Source organism: Mixophyes fleayi, chromosome 5 (genome assembly GCF_038048845.1).
Source record: "Mixophyes fleayi isolate aMixFle1 chromosome 5, aMixFle1.hap1, whole genome shotgun sequence".
NCBI lineage: Eukaryota > Metazoa > Chordata > Amphibia > Anura > Limnodynastidae > Mixophyes > Mixophyes fleayi.
In genome coordinates this window covers 142,096,463-142,115,867 of record NC_134406.1, presented here as the reverse complement: position 1 = coordinate 142,115,867, position 19,405 = coordinate 142,096,463, and the positions used below count along the sequence as shown (strand labels likewise).

Below are 19,405 nucleotides of genomic sequence, written 5' to 3'. Positions count from 1 at the left end.
AAATTGTCATGATGTTGAACCTGGGGAATATGTAAATGAACCGCAATTTTACGCTCAGGTTGTTTAACAGACCGTTGGGAAGGCCCGTACCAAGTGCTGCTGACCAGTACCACATCACTGAAAGTTGCAGAGAGAGACACTTGGGTCCATTCCACTCACTGCAGGAAAGTCAGTAACCCTGAGAAAGTGCGAGATACTGAGACTGACGACACCGATCTGTCACTCGTAAACCTGTTCCCGGGAGACCTAAAGCCTGCAGTCAAGACACCCGAGCAAAGGACGTCGCCCCAAAACTATCTTTCCAGCGATGGAGTGGCGATTTTTGTTTTTCTTCTGTTCCGGGATTTTTCTTGTTTTTATTTTTTGTAGGACACCCTATTTCTGTGAAGGAGAACAGAATACAGAGGCAGGATCTGGTAGTGATACTGATGAGATGGATTTCGAGGAAAAGTTATTAGGATACACAGAACAGCCCATTATCAAGCTTGGTCCAGGGGTTATGAAAAGCTCTGCTAGCTCTGGAACTCGGAGACAGTGTGAGGGGCTATTGTCTGATGAATATTGTATTTGTAAGTACTGTGACTCCCTAGAAGAGAAGTGCGTCCAGCGATGCCAGTCCAATAATAATATGGACATGGGGGGGCATCCTCTGGAGGATTATCACTCCTTAGTGGGTAAGGTTCTAAACCCAACTGAGTGCTGGGTGTGCTCTCATGTGCCTCAGGGACAGCATAACATAGAGACATTTAATGGGAACTGCATTAGTCCTGAGGTCCCCTAGTCTGAAGCTTTGACAATACTCCTTAGACCGGTCTTTACTGAGTCTAAATATCTTACATGTAAAACGACTGGAGAATTGGGAAGCTGACCTGTCAAATCAGACAATGGCTCGCCACACTCATTTTAGGGGGAGACTTACAAGGTCACCAATAGGCAGAAATGTTGATGGACTCCATAAACTAGGACGTGTAACCAGACATAAGAAAGTATCCATTGGGAAAGTCTCTATAAGTAATTGTAAGAACGTTATCCATCCTGATACGTGTCTCGAACAAATGGAGGCACTAGGCAGGCGTAGTTTTGTCAAAACCTTATGTGATATTATTAATGGGCATACTGTTACTTATGTTCTCCCAGATGACGTGTACTTTGCTTGTGGGAGAAAGGCTTATTCCTGGGTGACTCAGAGTTCCAAGGTTGTGTGTTTCCTAGGTAAACTGGTTCCTGAAATCATGACGATTACACATTAAGAAATGGTTGGTATTCACAAGACCACATCCCCACCATACATACACACACAGTATGAACAGTGGCAAAAGAAATATGATTCCTGGTGAAGAGTCCATAGCTACAAAATTGATTAGTGAAACCTCTGGCTTTTAAGTTATGGTCGCCTTAGATCTCACCAGGGGGTAAATGTATTATGCTCCGATTTTTTTCAACTCGCCAGAAGTCGGCGACTTTGCAGCTAAATTTTAAAGCGGCGATGGCTTGTAAGGAGTTGGTGCAACATAGACTGGTACTGATTTATCTCAGCTCTATTACTGGTGGATATTGTGTGACATAGGCCACCCAGTTTGGTGTCAAATGTTGCACGTACATCACAAATACTACAGATGACCCCAAGGAAATTATAGACCGAAAGATGGATGAAATTCTGCAACTAAAATGGGAATTTCAAAGGAACCATAATTCTTTGTTGTATGAGATTGGGGAAAAGGTGGCAGGTTGGTTCTCATGGTTGAACCCTGTAAAATGGTTCTCCGGTCTAGGGGAGTGGGTACAGGAAATGGTTGCTAGCGTAGGTAAGCTCCTTCTCTTTATACTTGGTGTCATTTTACTAATTGGCTTGTGTGTGAAATTTGTTCATACTGTGTTGAAATGTGGAAAGCAGTCTTCTGAGGGAAATACTGAAAATGGGACTGAAATGGTGGTGAGGGATACTGAGATCATGGTCTGTGAAGAGGTACAGTACAATACTGACTTCGAAAATGTAATTGGGTGATAGTTTATTATACTATCAAAGGGTGGAGCTGTCGAAGTCAGCAAATTGGATAAAGTCATTTCAATTAATATCGAGCAAACTTGGTTGTCTTTGTCTGAAAATATGCGAAAAGCAGGCTACTGCGTGGAAGGGCGTATCCAGCCGCAACACGTGCCAATAACAGTTTTTACACTTTTATACACATTCACACATTTCTAATTAGTACACATTAATTATAGTTGCAACACATAATTATTTATGTCAAAATATAGCAGTATTTATGTTTAATATTAGAAGTTATATGCATGTTAGTGAAACTCAAGGTTCAGGTTGCAGGAACTGTGTCATGTTTAGTATCATTTTAATCCCCTATTCATCAGCAGCTGTCCGGTTCATTCGCCGAAGAGATCGCACATTGCATACTCTAGTTATTGATGTTAGGGAATAAATGTTTAAAGTGATACCAACTCTAAAATGCTAATAGACTAGTTGAAACTGGATTCTTGGTGGGAAAGTCGGAGCACATCCCCTGGAGAGATGACCCCCACCTTTGGATATTTTGGTTTGAACTGGCCTATGACCTGCAGTACACTGGAGCTTCCTGATGCCTGGACCAATAGAAGCAAGCCACTTCATCTGCATTGTTTTACTGTATTCACTGACTGCATATAAGCAGGGGCTCTGGAGCTAGTGACCAGTCTTCTTTGACCACAGCCTTCAGACCTGAATGACTTCACTGGATCCAGGGCGCCTGCGATAAGTAACCGCTGTACTTATTTTTATTTCGCTTGACTTATTCTGCTACTTTTGGATAATAAATTACTTTGTGCTTTGGAAACACAAATCGAGATTCGACAATCGTTATTGGATAGCGACAAATCGTGCATAACATATTAAACTGCGGGTTTGGAAAAGTGGAGATGTTGCCTATAGCAACCAATCAGATTCTAGCTGTCATTTTGAATACACCAAACAAGTGAAAGCTAGAATCTGATTGGTTGCTATAGGCAACATCTCCACTTTTTCAAACCCGCAGTTTAGTAAATATACCCCATAGTATGTAAATGAATATAGACAATGTCTATGTGGAGAGAATGTGAACTTAAAATGAAAAGTCTGAAAATCGTTTGAAATATACAAATTTAATATTTTTACGACTCAATATACCTGGAAAGAACAAACATGGAAGTATGATTATCAGTATAATAGGAACCTATATGGCCACATGCATCTGAAGAGATAATACATAATTACAGATATCATTTCAACTTATGCAAACAAATGTGGCTATTATAAATATCAACCCGAAGTTGCCCGACACTATATTCCGGCCATGACCCTGACGTTTGTTCTCGCCTTCCTTGCATTGCATTCTGGAAACAGCTGACAAGACTTGCAATTTTGGAGATTCTCAGAACCAGTCGTCTAGTCATCACAATTTGGCCCTTCGCTCAGATCCTTACACTTGCCCACTTTTCCTGCTTCCAACAGATCAACTTCAAGAACTAAGTCTTCACTTACTGCCTCAATATATCCCAGAGATTATCGATGTTATTCACTTCACTTGTCAGTGGTTTTAATGTTGTGGCTGGTGTATATGAACTTTATATGAATACGATAACAAATGTTACACATTATTTGAAGTTTTAAAGTATTTCCCCAGTACAATTTACATTACAAAAAAAAAAAAAAAAATGATTCTTGGATTACTTTTAGTTGTAAACTCATAAAGGGGTATCAGAGCTGAAATTTTAATTGAAGACATGCAAATGTCAGTTGTTCCATATATTATTTATTTTCTTGTATAATAGAGAGTAAACAAAACCTTGACTTGTGAGTAAAATGGCATCCAGCTTCTTTGAAGCCATGTTCTATCAACACTGGTCGTGCTATTTTATTTATAAATTATGTTTATTACTAAAAGGAGCTTCTATAATGAGAATATACTCCTGTTAACATTGAATATCTTAACACCATGATCCGCTCCACAGCTTGCCAGCTGCAACCATTCTCCATTGTCCGGATCATCATGACCAGCACGACCCGGCTTACTTCTCCAGCAGAGCTGCTTGACAGTCAGAGTGTGACAAAGGCTGAAAGAGATATAACAGAATAAGGAAAGGAACTGTGTGACAACAGTAAAATGTCAAACTCAGCTGGGCTGCAGGATTCAAATACCATCTTACATCTAATTAGTGTACTTTATCTCACTGCTGCCAACTGGGAGAAATTGACTTGTCACAACCTGCAGGTATTAAATATGCCGGAATTGCCAAGGTTATTAACAACACTAATGATATTTTATCCCTTCTCTTGTCAATAATTTAAACTGCAAACTCTTCATCAATTTTAACTTTCAACACATTAGTGTCATGTCACACATCTCAATTACTGACTAATGATTTTTGGGAATGTTCGTCCGTTGCTATTTTTTTTTTTTTTAATTAATTTGTCCTTGCATTATCGATGCACCAAATTTGCCCAAAATAAGAAATGACTGAAACAGCTATATATAGTAAATTAACAGTCTCATGTGATTGCAAATGATATGTCAAGCTCTAGACACAGAGGGCCTGATGTATAGTTAAACACAACTTGGGTGTAACAAAAGGCCCAAAAATGCGCTTGCAAAAATAGCGTATTTCAGCCCCTATGCAGAATCGAACACATCTCAAGATGCGTTCAGCTCTACATCTGTAGCATATGCGCCAGGTTTATGGCAGGGCAGGTGTACTTGCACCCACATACAAAGAACCAGGTTGAAATCGTAATAATGCAATAGTGTAAACATATTTCATAGGGAAAAGGGCATTTGTTATTAGCCTTTATATAATACAGCAGATATAACTCATACGAATGAAGGAAACATTTTTATTTTTTTTATTTTGTTAAATAACAATTCTACAGTATATGTACGATTAGTGAAGGAAGCACCCAGCAGCTTCAGAGATGAATGCACAATCAGCCAATCAGAAGCAGTTAGCTAGTGTTAATGATCGTCATCATTATTGTGTATTTATGACTAATTACACAGCTGTAAAAGGTGTATCTGTGTGTATGTTTGGGGTCATCAGCTTGCAATTCCAGGAATACACCCTCCTCACTGTACTTGGCCTACGGTAAAACATCCCTTCCCACCTCTTCAAATGCAAGCAGGCTCAAGTGTGGATGTGTGCAATTCTGCACAGGCACTTGCCCAAATGCTAATAAGTGGTAGTGGATTCTACCACCATTATTTTCCTATGTATACAGCAGAAAACAGTACATATGACCCTAAATGAATAAGCTATTTTAAAAAAAAAAGTTTCCCTCCCCAAAGTTCCTCAACTAGCTGCAATCGGGGAAGCCTGTGCTGTTTCTCCCTAATGCATGGGGAAAAGGAGCATGAAGCCCCAGACATCTAAGGGAGCCAGGAGCAACAAAAGAGAAGATGTAGCTAAAGCAAGTAGCCATGTGCTTATTCCATGGAAAGAATTGTTGCCAGGAGCATATGTTCCAGGGAAGCAATTCTCCCAAGTGAAATGGTCAGAAAATATGTTTGGTTACATTCATCTACAGGGTGATTCAAAAGTCGCAGTACACCCTTTTATTTCAAAAACTCTACAGGAATTGGGCCGATTGGCCAATTTCAAGATGGCGCCCATGTTTGGTACATACCGTAAAAGATAGACCACGTCACCCATACCTTACTGGAGTATTCAGGTTTCCCAATTTCCTGTAGAGTTTTTGAAATAAAAGGGTATACTGAGACTTTTGAATCACACTGTATATTTTAAAACTGTTCAATTCTGAAAGCTATGCTACGCATCCAAATACACCAACAAAAATAATCTGTCAGATTGTTATACATTAAATGATCTTTTAAATGTTCTTTAGACAAGCTATCGTGTTCAAAATTCAACTTTTTACGGACAAGCACAAGGTAGATTTTATTGAAATCAATGCTAAAAATTTCTGATACCCAAAAGATAAAAAAGAAAAAAAAAGCACATACTAACCTTTGGTCCATCTCATAACTCTTTAGCCAATCATCATCCATAACATGGCATTGCCACTTGTATAGTTGAATTTTCCCACATTCTAACCCAACAGCAATGATGTAGCTAGAAAAGGCAAGAAATGTAAATTAAATCTAAATACCTCAAATTAAATATTATTAATAATTAAATATTATGACATTTTCCCTATGCAGTACTGGGCTCAACCAATGTGAGGCATTCAAGATTGAACTAAATGTACTAATTATTTCCATTTTGTTAAAAAAGCATTTACGAAGCCCGCTGTCAGACAGCACACAGCAAATTTGCTTCCCACTTTTACTTCCTCTAATTATTTTAGCCAGTCCTTTGACTGGCTAATAGGTTCAGAATCAATCATATTTACTTTTCTTTTGGAAAAGACATATACCTGCAGTGTATGGGAAGTGCCATGGGTAGTAAGATGTCACCTCAGTATGCTAATCTTTTCATGGCTAAACTAGAGGAGGAATTCTTATCAACTTGCACAATGAAAACTCCAGCATACTTGCGTTATATTGATGATTTGCTACTAATCTGGACTGGTTCTGAAGATGAGCTGCTGACTTTCCATAAAAACTTCAACAAGTTTCACCCAACCATCAGACTCACTCTTAACTACTCACAATCCCAGATACATTTCCTGAATATGACTCTATACAATAAAAACAATACTATGCAAACATCAGTCTATATTAAACCTACAGGCACCCAGCATATCTGAAAAGGAACAGCTGTCACCCGGGACACATAAAGTCCATCATTTACAGCCAAGCTCCGATATATATTCGGATTTGTTCAGACAGTGAAGACAGAAAACAACACCTGCTATCACTGCGGAATACATTCCTACAACAGGGATACCATCCAATAGTTGTAGATGAACAGTTCCACGAGAATCCCAAGGAGTAGCCTCCTGGATTACAAACAGAAGGAGGACAGCAGCAGGGTTCTCCTAGTGGTCAATTACAATCCTCACATGAACATCTTGGGGAAAACTGTTGCTGATTGAGCCCATATTTCAGAAAGACAATAGACTGAAGAAAATATTCCCAGATACACCTCTCCTTTCATACAAGCAACTTCCGAACTTAAGAAATCTCCTCGTTAATAGTGCCCTCTCATCACCATCAGAGACTGGCACCTTTCCTTGCAAAAACAAAAAAATGCAAAACCTGCACCCATGTCCTACCAACAAACACAGTTCACATACCCAACGGGACTAAAAAAAATCACTGACATTCTCATGTACATCCTCCAATGTGGTGTACATTATACAGTGTACAAGGTGCCCTTAGGGAATCTACATTGGGGAAACCAAGAAGAAATTGCAATCCAGGATGAATCTACACAGACACACAATAAAGAAGACTCTGGACACCCACGTTAGTAAACACAGTATGACAGATTTAAAAGTCTTAATACTGAAAGGTTTTTTTAAAAAATGACAGAGAGAGAACAATCTGGGAATTCAAGATAAGAACATTCCAGTCATTGACTCAAGGACTCAACCTAACACCTGGATTTATGACCCACTACATGGACATACCTCTCATCCCACAGCAGAGGGACTCCAGATCTCTGAACTCTTAGGACTTTCACCCTTCTATCCATAACGAAAAGCTAAAGTAATAAACCTGAGGTTATCTTAATGATGTAATCCCCCACCCCCTGTACAAATTGCTTGATGTAACAACTCTTAAATGTTGTGCCCTTTTCTCAGTCATTCATTTGTAAACTTGCCTGATGAAGGGGCCTCTGTGCTCTGAAAGCTAGCAAATATATAAATTTATTTTGGTTAGCCAATAAAGGTATCACTCCTGTAATACTTTTGGCATCTCCACTTTTTCAAACCCGCAGTGTAACACGGAAGTATTTAACATTACATTCAGAAAACCAAAGCCAAGAAGTGGAACCTTTTTCTCAATTTAGACGAGAGTAGGAAAGACACTAATGTTTCTCCATGGTAGCCTGTCTCACAGTCTTGCCAATTCCACCAGACACTGGTCAGCAGATAGATGTACAAAGTTTTAAAAAAGGTGAAAATAAGGATTAAAAATTATAGTTATATTATAACAATTTCCAGCAGATTTCATCTTCAGAAAAAATGATGTGGTGTCACTATAAATGAACAGAAAAGTAACCAGCACCAAAAGGACAAGATGTATAGGTTCAAAGGATAGTAGCCAGGAAGAGAGAAGCCTACAACCTTAGTTCTGTGATTCATCTATTTCAGAAAAAAGTTAATACCGGCACTTAATCCTTGAAGATCTAGTGTACAATCAAAAAGAGTATAATAGTGTACATCATGTGGTAAGTAGATTACTTTATAGTAATGAAAAACTCACCTAGTGTTCATAATATCAATGCTTTAGACAAGCTTACACAGATGTCTACCGGAGGTTGTTAGACACAACAAAGCTGACTTCTGTGCGAAGTTCATCAGGTACCAGGTTCACAGTGTCTCTTGGGTTGTCTTTCTCCAGATGAAACACATTTTCCAGACCTCTATCACTGTCTGCTTCTTCAGGTAAGTCACCTTACCTGAAGATAGAGACAGAGGTCTGGGCAATATTTAGTATTCAGCTTTGTGTCTAACAACCACCGATGGACATAGATTTAAAATTGTCCAAAACATTGTTATCATTAACACGGGGAGAGTGCTTTTCATTACTAAAAAGTAATCTATTTACCACGCAGTATACACTATTATACTCTTTTTGAATCACTATAATTGAGGCAAGTGGCTCAGAAAGTTTTAGAGGCTATTTCAGAAAATGTAGTACTTGTGTGAGTTCAACCCTGACTATCCTACAATGAAAAAAATAAACATACTTAACTTGAGTACAGAAATGATAATGCATAATTAAATAAAATATATATATTTTTTAAAAGTTATTTGTGGTGTAACTAAAGCATATTTAATTTGAAAATTGGTCATTGAAGTTGAAGGCATCTTTGGCCTCTTAACTAAAGCAACACTTGCTGTATTTGACTGACAATTTTCATTTTTTGATGGCCAAAGCTGTCAAACTGGAAGCCCACTGGCCAAATGCAGTCCAATGCAAGGCTTTTGATGTGGCCCCAACTATCCTGTCAACCTCCACAAACTCTATTATACATCCCACGACCATGTGCTGCAATCTTCCTGTAAACAATGGACATACTATTTATTTATGTGTAATACTGTGGTTATATTGAACAAGGTGGCCTCCTGATCAGATTTCACTGTGTCTTTCTGTCTTGCACATTGCCACATAGCAGCAATTATAAATGGCTTTATAATATTAGTTGATGGAGGAAAATAATTTCTGCAAGAAGTTTTCAGTTGATATACAAGTGAAAAGACAAGATGTGTGTTTAATGGAAGTTCACTGTATAATCTATTCACTTACCTTCCATGAGAAGCAAGAACTTGGCTGACACTGATAGCTGTGACAGAGTCCCCAGTATCCAGAAGAGTGGAGCAAGGCTTGACAGATGCACAGCTGTTTTCACCCTTGTTGTCAGACAACTGACAGTCACCCCATACAATCACCTAAGCAACATTTGGAGACAGTCAAGACAGTATCAGCAGCACAAAATCTGAAGAGATTATGCCTTTTGTATTTTCGCAGCTACTGAGCAAAAGCCAACAATGTAAGGAAGAATGGCACAGTAGTAAAAATAAAAGGAAAAAGAAAGGAAACAAAACAAAAAGACTAAAGCTGTCCAATCATGTGCCTTTATGGTAGACCAATATGGCTGTTTTAAACCAAGGTGGACTGTGGTTGCTGCATGCGGGTCTCATACAATGAGATCTGTAATTAGCAGATTTGATTGAGAACTTGTGAAAACCTATTTGATCAATGCATACATTGGTAAGTGTGATGTTAGCAGATGACCAGAAGGAAAGGTGCAAGGGAACTGTGGCACCTGGATGTGTGTAATCTTTGTCTGCCACAGATCATGTCATCCATCAAGTTTGAATGCAGTGTTTTCTTTTTCACATCTGAAACTGTATTTAACAATTTACATCTACAGCCTGCAGGTCTGTCTAAAGCTATGGTAGGTCAGGAGAGCTCACTCAACTTAAGGAACCTTAATAGTTTTAATGCAAAACCAATTCACATTTCTTTGATAATAGGAACATTTTATGAATAAATTTTATTTTTAAACTCCAAATTTTTCAAATTACAATACTGGGCAATTGTACATACATCATTATTTTTCCTGCTGAAGTGTGATGTATTCCCATCACAGGGATCTCCCTCACTATGTAAGCTTATAGTGGGAATAGTCATGTTACAGGAAAACAACCTTTTCAGTATTGTATACAGCCTATGGATGTGAAGCTTTTGAGTACAGTAACTGAGACAAACAGTAAAAACAAAATATGTGCATCGGTCTATAACTAATGTGTCAGTCATGTGAGGTGGATAACATTTATACCTTTTTGTCTCTGCTTCCTGTGACAAAAAACTTGCTGTCTGGAGTCCAATCACATGACCATATGATTCGGCTATGGACAGATGTATTCTTGTCAGTGTTAGCATGCAAAATAAAATGAGGTTCTATTTTAGGAAAGAAAAAAAACAAACAATGTTAAACATCCATGTTTACGGGAAAAAAAAAAAAAAAAAAAAAGATAAACATTCCACTAGAAAATATTAAATTAAAATAATTTTTTTATGTGAAAATGTAAAAAAGAACCTTGAATGACTGAGTACACTATTGGATAGTCATGTAAATTTTCTTTATGCATATTAGTTGGGTAATATTACATTTAGAACACATGTTCAGTTTAGTAACATTTTTTATAAATTGTATATTTTATGTTGCTTCTGGTTAGAGAAGCAGAGAATCTAGTACACATGCAACAATTTTGGCAAACATTTTTTTCAACCAAATCTTGATCCCAAATTTCTGTGACCAGAACATAGCTACCATTGCAAGAAGCGAAGTGTGCAGATGTGACTATCATTAATGACTATTTTTACCAAAACAAGATTTTATTAAAAAACACCCCTTCCCTCCAGTTAGATGGTCTGGAGTTCAGGAGAACTCACCCCTAACAGCACCGCATAGTTTAATCGCATGGCACAGAGATCTTAGAAGAAGCTCAAATCCAAACAGCACTGTGTTTGGTTTCTAATACAAAGACTGATTGTACAGAGACCCTGCTCAATTAGCAGCTAGTGTCCGTCAGAAACTAGATAAGCTAGACCAGTGATGGGCAAACTACGGCCCACGGGCCAGATCCAGCCCACTTGGAGGTTCTATCCAGGCCGCCAATATTTTAAAAAATTTCATTAAAATATGCATAAAATTATGCATAAAATTATTAGGGCCGACCCTGTGTGTCAGAACCTTCATTTTTATGCCTTCCCAGCTATTTCCTCCATTACACTTTATCCTCCTTTCTAAAAGGACACTTCATATGTCAATCACTCAAACACCTGCCCAGCCCCTAATGGCTGAAAGTCATGTGAGAAAAGATGGGCTGGGCCAAATACTAAGGCAGATTTTGATTGGCTGCTGTGTTGTCAGTTAGTGGCTCACCAGAAAGACGGATCCGCAACAACCTGCTGAAATAAGTGCTGTGTCTGTACAATCGCTGCACTTATAGAGGTAACACTGCTATATAACACCCTCCCGTCCCATTTAAAAAAATTGTATTATATATTTCGATATTTGAGTTTTTTAATAAATTATATTGTCCCACCTAAAGTCTTTCTTTTTTATTAGGCCCGCTCCTGAAAAAGTTTGCCCATCACTGAGCTAGACTGTCCCTTCTCATGGTTGTGGGCAAGGAACAATTAGTGGTTACAGCACTGGTAGTGGGTGAGCTCTACCAAACTATCCTGCTTTGCTCAATATACTTGATGGCAGTAATCAGAATGGGTTAGTTTCTTAAATTTCCACAAATAGTGTATACTACAGCTCCTCCAATTCCCTGGTGTGTTTGAGAGACTTCCCAAGTTGTTCCTGAAATATATAAAACAATCATAGCGAATAGCATGGGTGGAATTATTGTGCTGCTATGGTGTATATAGAGGAAAAGGATAAAACATATTTCGCTTCGTTCCTCTTCAATCCTCCACAACAGCCTTCAAAATAAGATGTACCCAAGCAATAATAATAATAATAATAATAATAATAATAAATTAATAATAATAGAAAGGGCTACAGAAAATAGATCAGCCATAGATGCTGCATAATCGAAGATTTTTAAAAAGCACCTGTGTGGTGAAGAATTTGTCTCCCAAAGTGGGCATCAGCATAGGATAACACATACAGTAGATAATGTCAGGCGAAGGTATGAACAGATGGCCATCCTGCAGCTTTACAGTTGCAGGCTGCTGCGGCATTAACCCTATTGCCCAAAAGATTGCTATTGAGCATTTCTGGCACTTTACGTTCCTTCCTATTGTATGTCTGTATAATAACTTATATAATCCACTTTGAGATGGTCTGTTTGGATGAGGCATACCCTTACCCTTACTGAGGTCAGAAAGGGTATGTGTTCCTAAATTTCCCTGTTCCAGATAAGTACACCAATATTGCTCTAAGTCTAATGTGTGTAGGTTTTTTTTTTTTTTATCAGTTGGATCAAACAGAAAGATGGCAGTATAGTCTCTTTATTCCTTATCACCACTTTATCTGTATATACATTCACCTCCGAAGCCAGCAGTTCTCAAATTCTATGGGCAGAAGTAATAAAAAAAAAAAAAAGAAAAGAAAAAGAAAAAACAAACAAAAAAAAAAACGAACAATTCCTTAAGTGTAAACCACCTAAGGGAAACATCTTGCAATGGCTTACACCACCCCTTTCAGGGATCAGACAACTAAATTGGCATCCCAGGGTACCAGAAAGGACTTAAGAAGATGAATTTTCTCTTCACGGCTTGAAAAAGCCAGCTAGCAAGATTTAGCAAAGCTAACTTGGTATCCAACAAGACACTAAGGCAATGATAACTAATCCGGAGGTATGCCAGTTTGCGTAGCATATATTGCGTAATTTCATACTGCACATGCCCATAAACCAAACTTACGAAACTGCATGGAATTCATGTCCGCACACATCTGACACTTACAACCCTTTACAAATTGAGAGGTGGAAAGTGGGAGGGAAGAGGCGGACTAACGTAGGCCATGTACAGTAAGGGCATGTTCAAACAGTTGCGGCAAATTCAAATCCTGTTTTTAGTTGTATCTTTTGTACCTGCTAAAGTGCAGGGTGTAAATGCCAGATGATAGTGATGACTGACGCATCATTATCTATGTTTACTACCTTTCACGCAAAGGTCTCAATAGCTAGCACAGAACAACTGAAGATTTATTTTCAATACGCATTGTATGCACTGTATGCATTGAAGATTTAGCTATTTTGAAATAATTGATAAAATAAAAAAAAAACTCAAATATACAGATTTTGTAAAACAAATTAGTTACACTTGTTCTTTTTTTATTTGGTTTGTTATTATATTGTTAGCGGTTGTTATTTTAATTTATGATCATATAAAAAAAGTTATATGCACTCTGATGTGAATTCATTGTAAATACGCATGTAGTAAACATAGTACTAATGCTCCTAAAAAATTCTTCAGATTGTATGTGTGCCTACACTTATGGAAAGTGCACACTGGTTATACAAAGCGTATTTACACCTCTATTCAAATCGTAACAATTTTAAACGTTTGGATTTCAATATGGGGGGAAAATTACGAAAAGTTGCTTACTCTTTCTTTAGATGGAAATTACTAGGGATGTGCACCGGCGACTTTTGAGGTCTCGTGTTTTGTATCCGGATTTTCGTTATTTTTGAGGTTCGGATTTGTCTCGCAAAACACTTGACGAAAGGTCTCGGTTCGGATTTAAGGTTTTGGATTCGGATTTTTTTTGAAAAAAACATAAAAAGTTTAAAAATCAAGTTTTTGGGCTTATTTTCACTCCTAGGCTATTATTAACCTCAATAACATTCAATAACAAGCATTTCCACTAATTTACAGTGTATTCTGAACACCTCACAATATAGTTATTAGTCCAAAACGTTGCAACAAGGTATCTTTCTGGACTGCGTAGAGGAGTGGGTCACCACAATATATATTAAAAACCCTGAACTTTTATGATTCGCACCAATAAATGTACCTGGACTGCGTAGAGGAGTGGGTCACCACAATATATATTAAAAACCCTGAACTTTTATGATTCGCACCAATAAATGTACCTGGACTGCGTAGAGGAGTGGGTCACCACAATATATTAAAAACCCTGAACTTTTATGATTCGCACCAATAAATGTACCTGGACTGCGTAGAGGAGTGGGTCACCACAATATCTTAAAAACCCTGAACTTTTATGAATCGCACCAATAAATGTACCTGGACTGCGTAGAGGAGTGGGTCACCACAATATCTTAAAAACCCCGAACTTTTATGAATCGCACCAATAATTGTACCTGGACTGCGTAGAGGAGTGGGTCACCACAATATATTAAAAACCCTGAACTTTTATGATTCGCACCAATAATTGTACCTGGACTGCGTAGAGGAGTGGGTCACCACAATATATTAAAAACCCTGAACTTTTATGATTCGCACCAATAAATGTACCTGGACTGCGTAGAGGAGTGGGCACTGGGCACCACAATAAAATATATAAAAAACCTTCAACAGATCTGCATTACACTACACATACGGCTGCTCCTCCATCCTCTCCATCATATACATGTTGGAGTTTTAGCGTGTGACAACCTCTTGCTTTTGATAATGTCAGTGCATTTTGAATATTTTTCAATTTGCCCCACACCACTGAATGTACTTTATCTATGATACGCAATACGCATCTATCTATCTTGACTGCGTAGTGTGGTGGCCCCGGTACACAATTTGGTACGGAGGCCACAATATAATTAAAAAACCCTCCACGTGTCAGAATTCCACCAAACAAGTATCTGGACTGCATAGTGGGGTGGCCCCGGTACCCAATTTGATACCGGGGCCACAATACCTCCTCCAAACATGGTACAGACAATTCGTCATTGAGATCCCAGACAGACAGGGTCAAAGTGTTATTGTTTGACTTTGTAAACCCAAAAAACTGTCCCTGTTGCACATAGTCGTGCAATGAAGACTGACTTTTTCATTTAAAGGCACGATCTTTCAAGTGTAGTGTTTGTAAGTCTAAGTCATATTATACTTTTGGTAAAATTGGTTTATTTTGTTCCTCTTTATGGTAATTAGTAATAGAATTAAAGTATGAAATAGAATTAAAGTATGAAATAGAATTAAAGTATGAAATAGAATTAAAGTATGAAATAGAGTGGTATAGAGTTGTAGTGTGGTATAGATAGAGTGGTCCACACAATATAATAATAAAACCCTCAACTGGTCTGAATTCCACCAAACAAGTATCTGGACTGCGTAGTGTGGTGGCCACGGTACACAATTTGGTACCGAGGCCACAATATAATTAAAAAATTGGGCATCAACTGTCACCGTTGTTTAATATCTGATACACCTAAATATGGACTGCACAGTGGAGTGGCCCCGGTAGTAAATTTGGTGCCGGGGCCACAATACCTCCTCCAACTTCCAAGTGTAGTGTTTATAAAGACAGACAGCGTCGAAGTGTTATTAGTTGACTTTCTTAACCCTAAAATTGTCCCTGTTGCAAATATTCGTGCAATGGACAGTTACTTTTTTATTGAAAGACTCAAGCTTTCAAGTGTAGTGTTTATAAAATATAAACAACAATACAGTAGTTTTAGAGCACGTCAATACCTCGTTTTAAATTATGACAGGGCATTTTACTTTTGGTTTAATTTCTTGAATTTTTTTAAATTTGGTTTTACTTTTTGAACATGGCAAACGACTGTTGATTGGTCATATAATGCAAAAAAAAAAGTTCCAAGATGGAATTGTCCTTGGGCCCTCACACCCACCCTTATGTTGTTGAAATAGGACATGCACACTTTAACAAACCAATCATTTCAGCGACAGGGCCTACCAAACAACTTTGGCTGAAATGATTGGTTTGTTTGGGCCCCCACACCAAAAAAGCTATTCATCTCTCCCTGTACAGACTAAACAGGCTCTACTGAGGCAAGATGTCGTCCTCATCCTCAACCTCTGATTCCTCTCCCCCTACAGTGTGTACTTCCTCCTCATCACACATTATCAATTCGTCCCCGCTGGACTCCACAACCACAGGTCCCTCTGTAGTATCTGGAGGGCAGTGCTGTACTTCATTGAGGAATTGATTATTCATTTTTATAAACATCATTTTTTCAACGTTATGAGGAAGCAACCTCCTTCGCCGCTCACTGACCAGGTTCCCCGCTGCACTAAAAACTATTTCCGAGTACACACTGGAGGGGGGACAACTCAGGTAAAATAGAGCCAGTTTGTACAGGGGCTTCCAAACTGCCTTTTTTTCCTGCCAGTAACAATATGGACTGTCTGACATGTCTACTTGGATGGTGTCAGCAAAGTAATCATCCACAATTTTTTCTATTGTGACAGCATCCAATGTAGCGAGAGTAGACATGTCTGCAATGGTTGGCAGGTCCTTCAGTCCGGACCAGATGTTATCAGCATCCCTGCCAGTGCCTCTTTTGGGAAAACTGAGCTTTTGCCTCGCAGCCATAGATGTGGAAGAAAATGAGGGTGGAGCTGTTGGCATGTCACGGTCCTCTTCAGAGGACAATCTCCTGACCAGCAGGTCTTTGGACCGCTGTAGACTTGTGTCCGCCGGAAACAGAGACACAACATACGCTTTAAACCGAGGATCGAGCACGGTGGCCAGAATGTATTCCTCTGACTTTAAAAGAGTGACCACCCTCGGATCCTGGCAAAGCGTACGAAGGGCTACATCCACAAGAGCTACATGCTTGGTGTAATCGCAATGGCTTACCAGCTCCTCCCTCACTTTCTCCAGCTGCTTCTGCAACAGCCTGATCAGGGGAATGACCTGACTCAAGCTGGCAGTGTCGGAACTGACTTCTCGTGTGGCAAGTTCAAATGGCTGCAGAACCTTGCACAACACGGAAATCAGTCTCCACTGCGCTTGACTGAGGCGCATCCCCACTCCTTTGCCTATGTCGTAGGTGGCTGTGTAGGCCTGAATGGCCTTTTGCTGCTCCTCCATCCTCTGCAGCATATAGAGGGTGGAGTTCCAGCGCGTCACAACCTCTTGTTTGAGGTGATGGCAGGGCAGGTTCATGCTTTTTTGATGTGCCTCTAGTCTGCGGTAGGCACTGGCTGAATGCCGAAAGTGTCCAGCAATTTTGCGCGCCACCGCAAGCATCTCCTGCACACCCCTGTCACTCTTGAGGTAATGCTGCACCACCAAATTAATGGTGTGGGCAAAACATGGGACGTGCTGGAAATTGCCCATATTTAATGCCCGCACAATGTTACTGGCATTGTCTGACACCACAAATCCCCATGAGAGTCTAAGTGGGGTAAGCCACTGGGAGATAATTTCCCTCATTTTCTCTAATATGTTGTCAGCGTTGTGCCTCTTATTAAAGCCTGTAATGCACAATGTTGCCTGCCTTTGCATGAGCAGCCATTTTGTAGATGCTGCTACTGATGCAGCTGTTGCTGTTGCTGCGGAAGGGGATGCATCTACCCAGTGGGCTGTCACAGTCATATAGTCCTTCGTTTGCCCAGAACCACTTGTCCACATGTCCGTGGTTAAGTGGACAGTGGGTACAACCGCATTTTTAAGAGCACCGAGGACACTTGATCGTACTTCTCTGTACATTTTTGGTATCGCCTGCCTAGTGAAGTGGAATCTCGAGGGGATTTGGTACCGGGGACACAATACCTCCATCAACCCTCTAAATCCCACTCCACTGATGGCGGACACCGGGCGCACATCTAACACCAACATTGCAGTTACAGCCGCAGTTATACGCTTTGCAATAGGGTGACTACTATCGTATTTTGTGGTCATGGCAAACGACTGTTGGACGGTCAATTGTTTTGTGAAAGACTTAGCGGTCTTACGACTTCCCCTCTGGGAAGATGACCGACTAACAGCAGCAACAGCAGCAGTGGCAGTAGTAGGCGTACCGCTGCAGGATTCCTCGGATGAATCCCGTATTGAGGAGGACTCAGTCTGGCTGCTGACTTGGGCTGCAGGACTGAATCTGATGGAGATTGTGGAGGAAGTTGACGAGGAGGGTGTTGCTGGTGTGTATCCAACTGGACCACGGGATTTAGGTGTCCCTGTACCGATGAGGGTCCTAGCCCCAGTTCCTGAACTAACCACTGAACTATGAAGGTTATTCAGGTGACGTATAAGGGAGGATGTTCCTAGGTGGGCAAGATCCTTACCCCTGCTTATTTGAGCTTTACATAAGCTACATATGGCCATACATTGGTTGTCTGGATTTGGATAAAAATAACTCCAGACCGAAGAGGTGCATTTTTTGGTCTTCTGACCAGGCATGACGATGGGCTTTTTCATCCCATGGACATCAGCTGTTTCCCCCCCTGGTGCCTCATTTACAATAACCACATCACCATCCTCATCATCAAGTTCCTCCACAGCGCCAGCTACATCATCAATAGCCTCCTCCCGAGCCACCTCTTCCCGTACAGTGATGGGAAGGTCAGGCTTGACAACCACCAACACCCTTGGACTCGCCTTGGGGATTTGTGATAATTTCTCTTTAGAAGGCAGAGTTGTTTGCTGTTTTGTTGCTGACAGCATAACTCTCTTCAATTTTTTGTAGGGGGGGGGGAGGAGGAGGAGGGCTAAGATCCGTGGGTGAAGCTGAACCACTAGTCATGAACACGGGCCAGGGCCTAAGCCGTTCCTTGCCACTCCGTGTCGTAAATGGCATATTGGCAACTTTACGTTTCTCCTCAGATGATTTAAAGTTTCTCTTTTTGCTACTTTTTCTTAACTTGGGCTTTTTGGATTTTACATGCCCGGTACTACGAGATTGGGCATCGGGCTTGGAAGACGACGTTGATGGCATTTCATCGTCTATGTCATGACTAGTGGCAGCAGCTATAGCATTAGGAGGAAGTGGGTCTTGATCTTTCCCTACTTTATCCTCCAAATTTTTGGTCTCCATTATATGTAGCACAAGATACTGCAGAATGTGTGAACTTGGTAATATTGCAGTACCAATGGACTTATACTGCTGGATTGGTTTTGCAAATTTGGTTATAATTATTATATTTTTTTTTTTTTTTTAATTTTTTATTTTTTTTTACTTTTTTTTTTTTTTAAAAAAAACTTGGGAATAGTGGGGAAAAAACTATGCCCTTAGAAGCACAGAGCACAGGACACAGCACCACTGGACTGAACAGGACACGGCACAGGACCCAGCAGCACTACGGAACTCAGCAGGACAGAGCACAGGACACAGCACCACTGGACTGAACAGGACACAGCACAGGAC

General features: G+C 39.8%; 1 protein-coding gene across 2 annotated transcripts in view; it reads right to left on the bottom strand.

Annotated features, from left to right (window-relative positions):
• Window positions 1–3,110: 3,110 nt before the first annotated feature.
• Window positions 3,111–19,405, bottom strand: part of ELP2 (elongator acetyltransferase complex subunit 2) — a 98,062-nt gene continuing 81,767 nt past the window's right edge. Inside the window, exons 19-22 of one of the 2 annotated variants that reach the window (XM_075212896.1) lie at window positions 10,432–10,553; window positions 9,396–9,538; window positions 5,983–6,087; window positions 3,111–4,077 (exon numbers count right to left, since the gene is read on the bottom strand). In XM_075212896.1, coding sequence (XP_075068997.1) covers window positions 3,915–4,077; window positions 5,983–6,087; window positions 9,396–9,538; window positions 10,432–10,553 — 533 coding nt within the window. In that variant the 3' untranslated portion in view covers window positions 3,111–3,914. Of the gene's footprint in view, window positions 4,078–5,982; window positions 6,088–8,354; window positions 8,545–9,395; window positions 9,539–10,431; window positions 10,554–19,405 lie in introns of those variants that run through there. The other variant, XM_075212898.1, reaches the window with a different exon arrangement.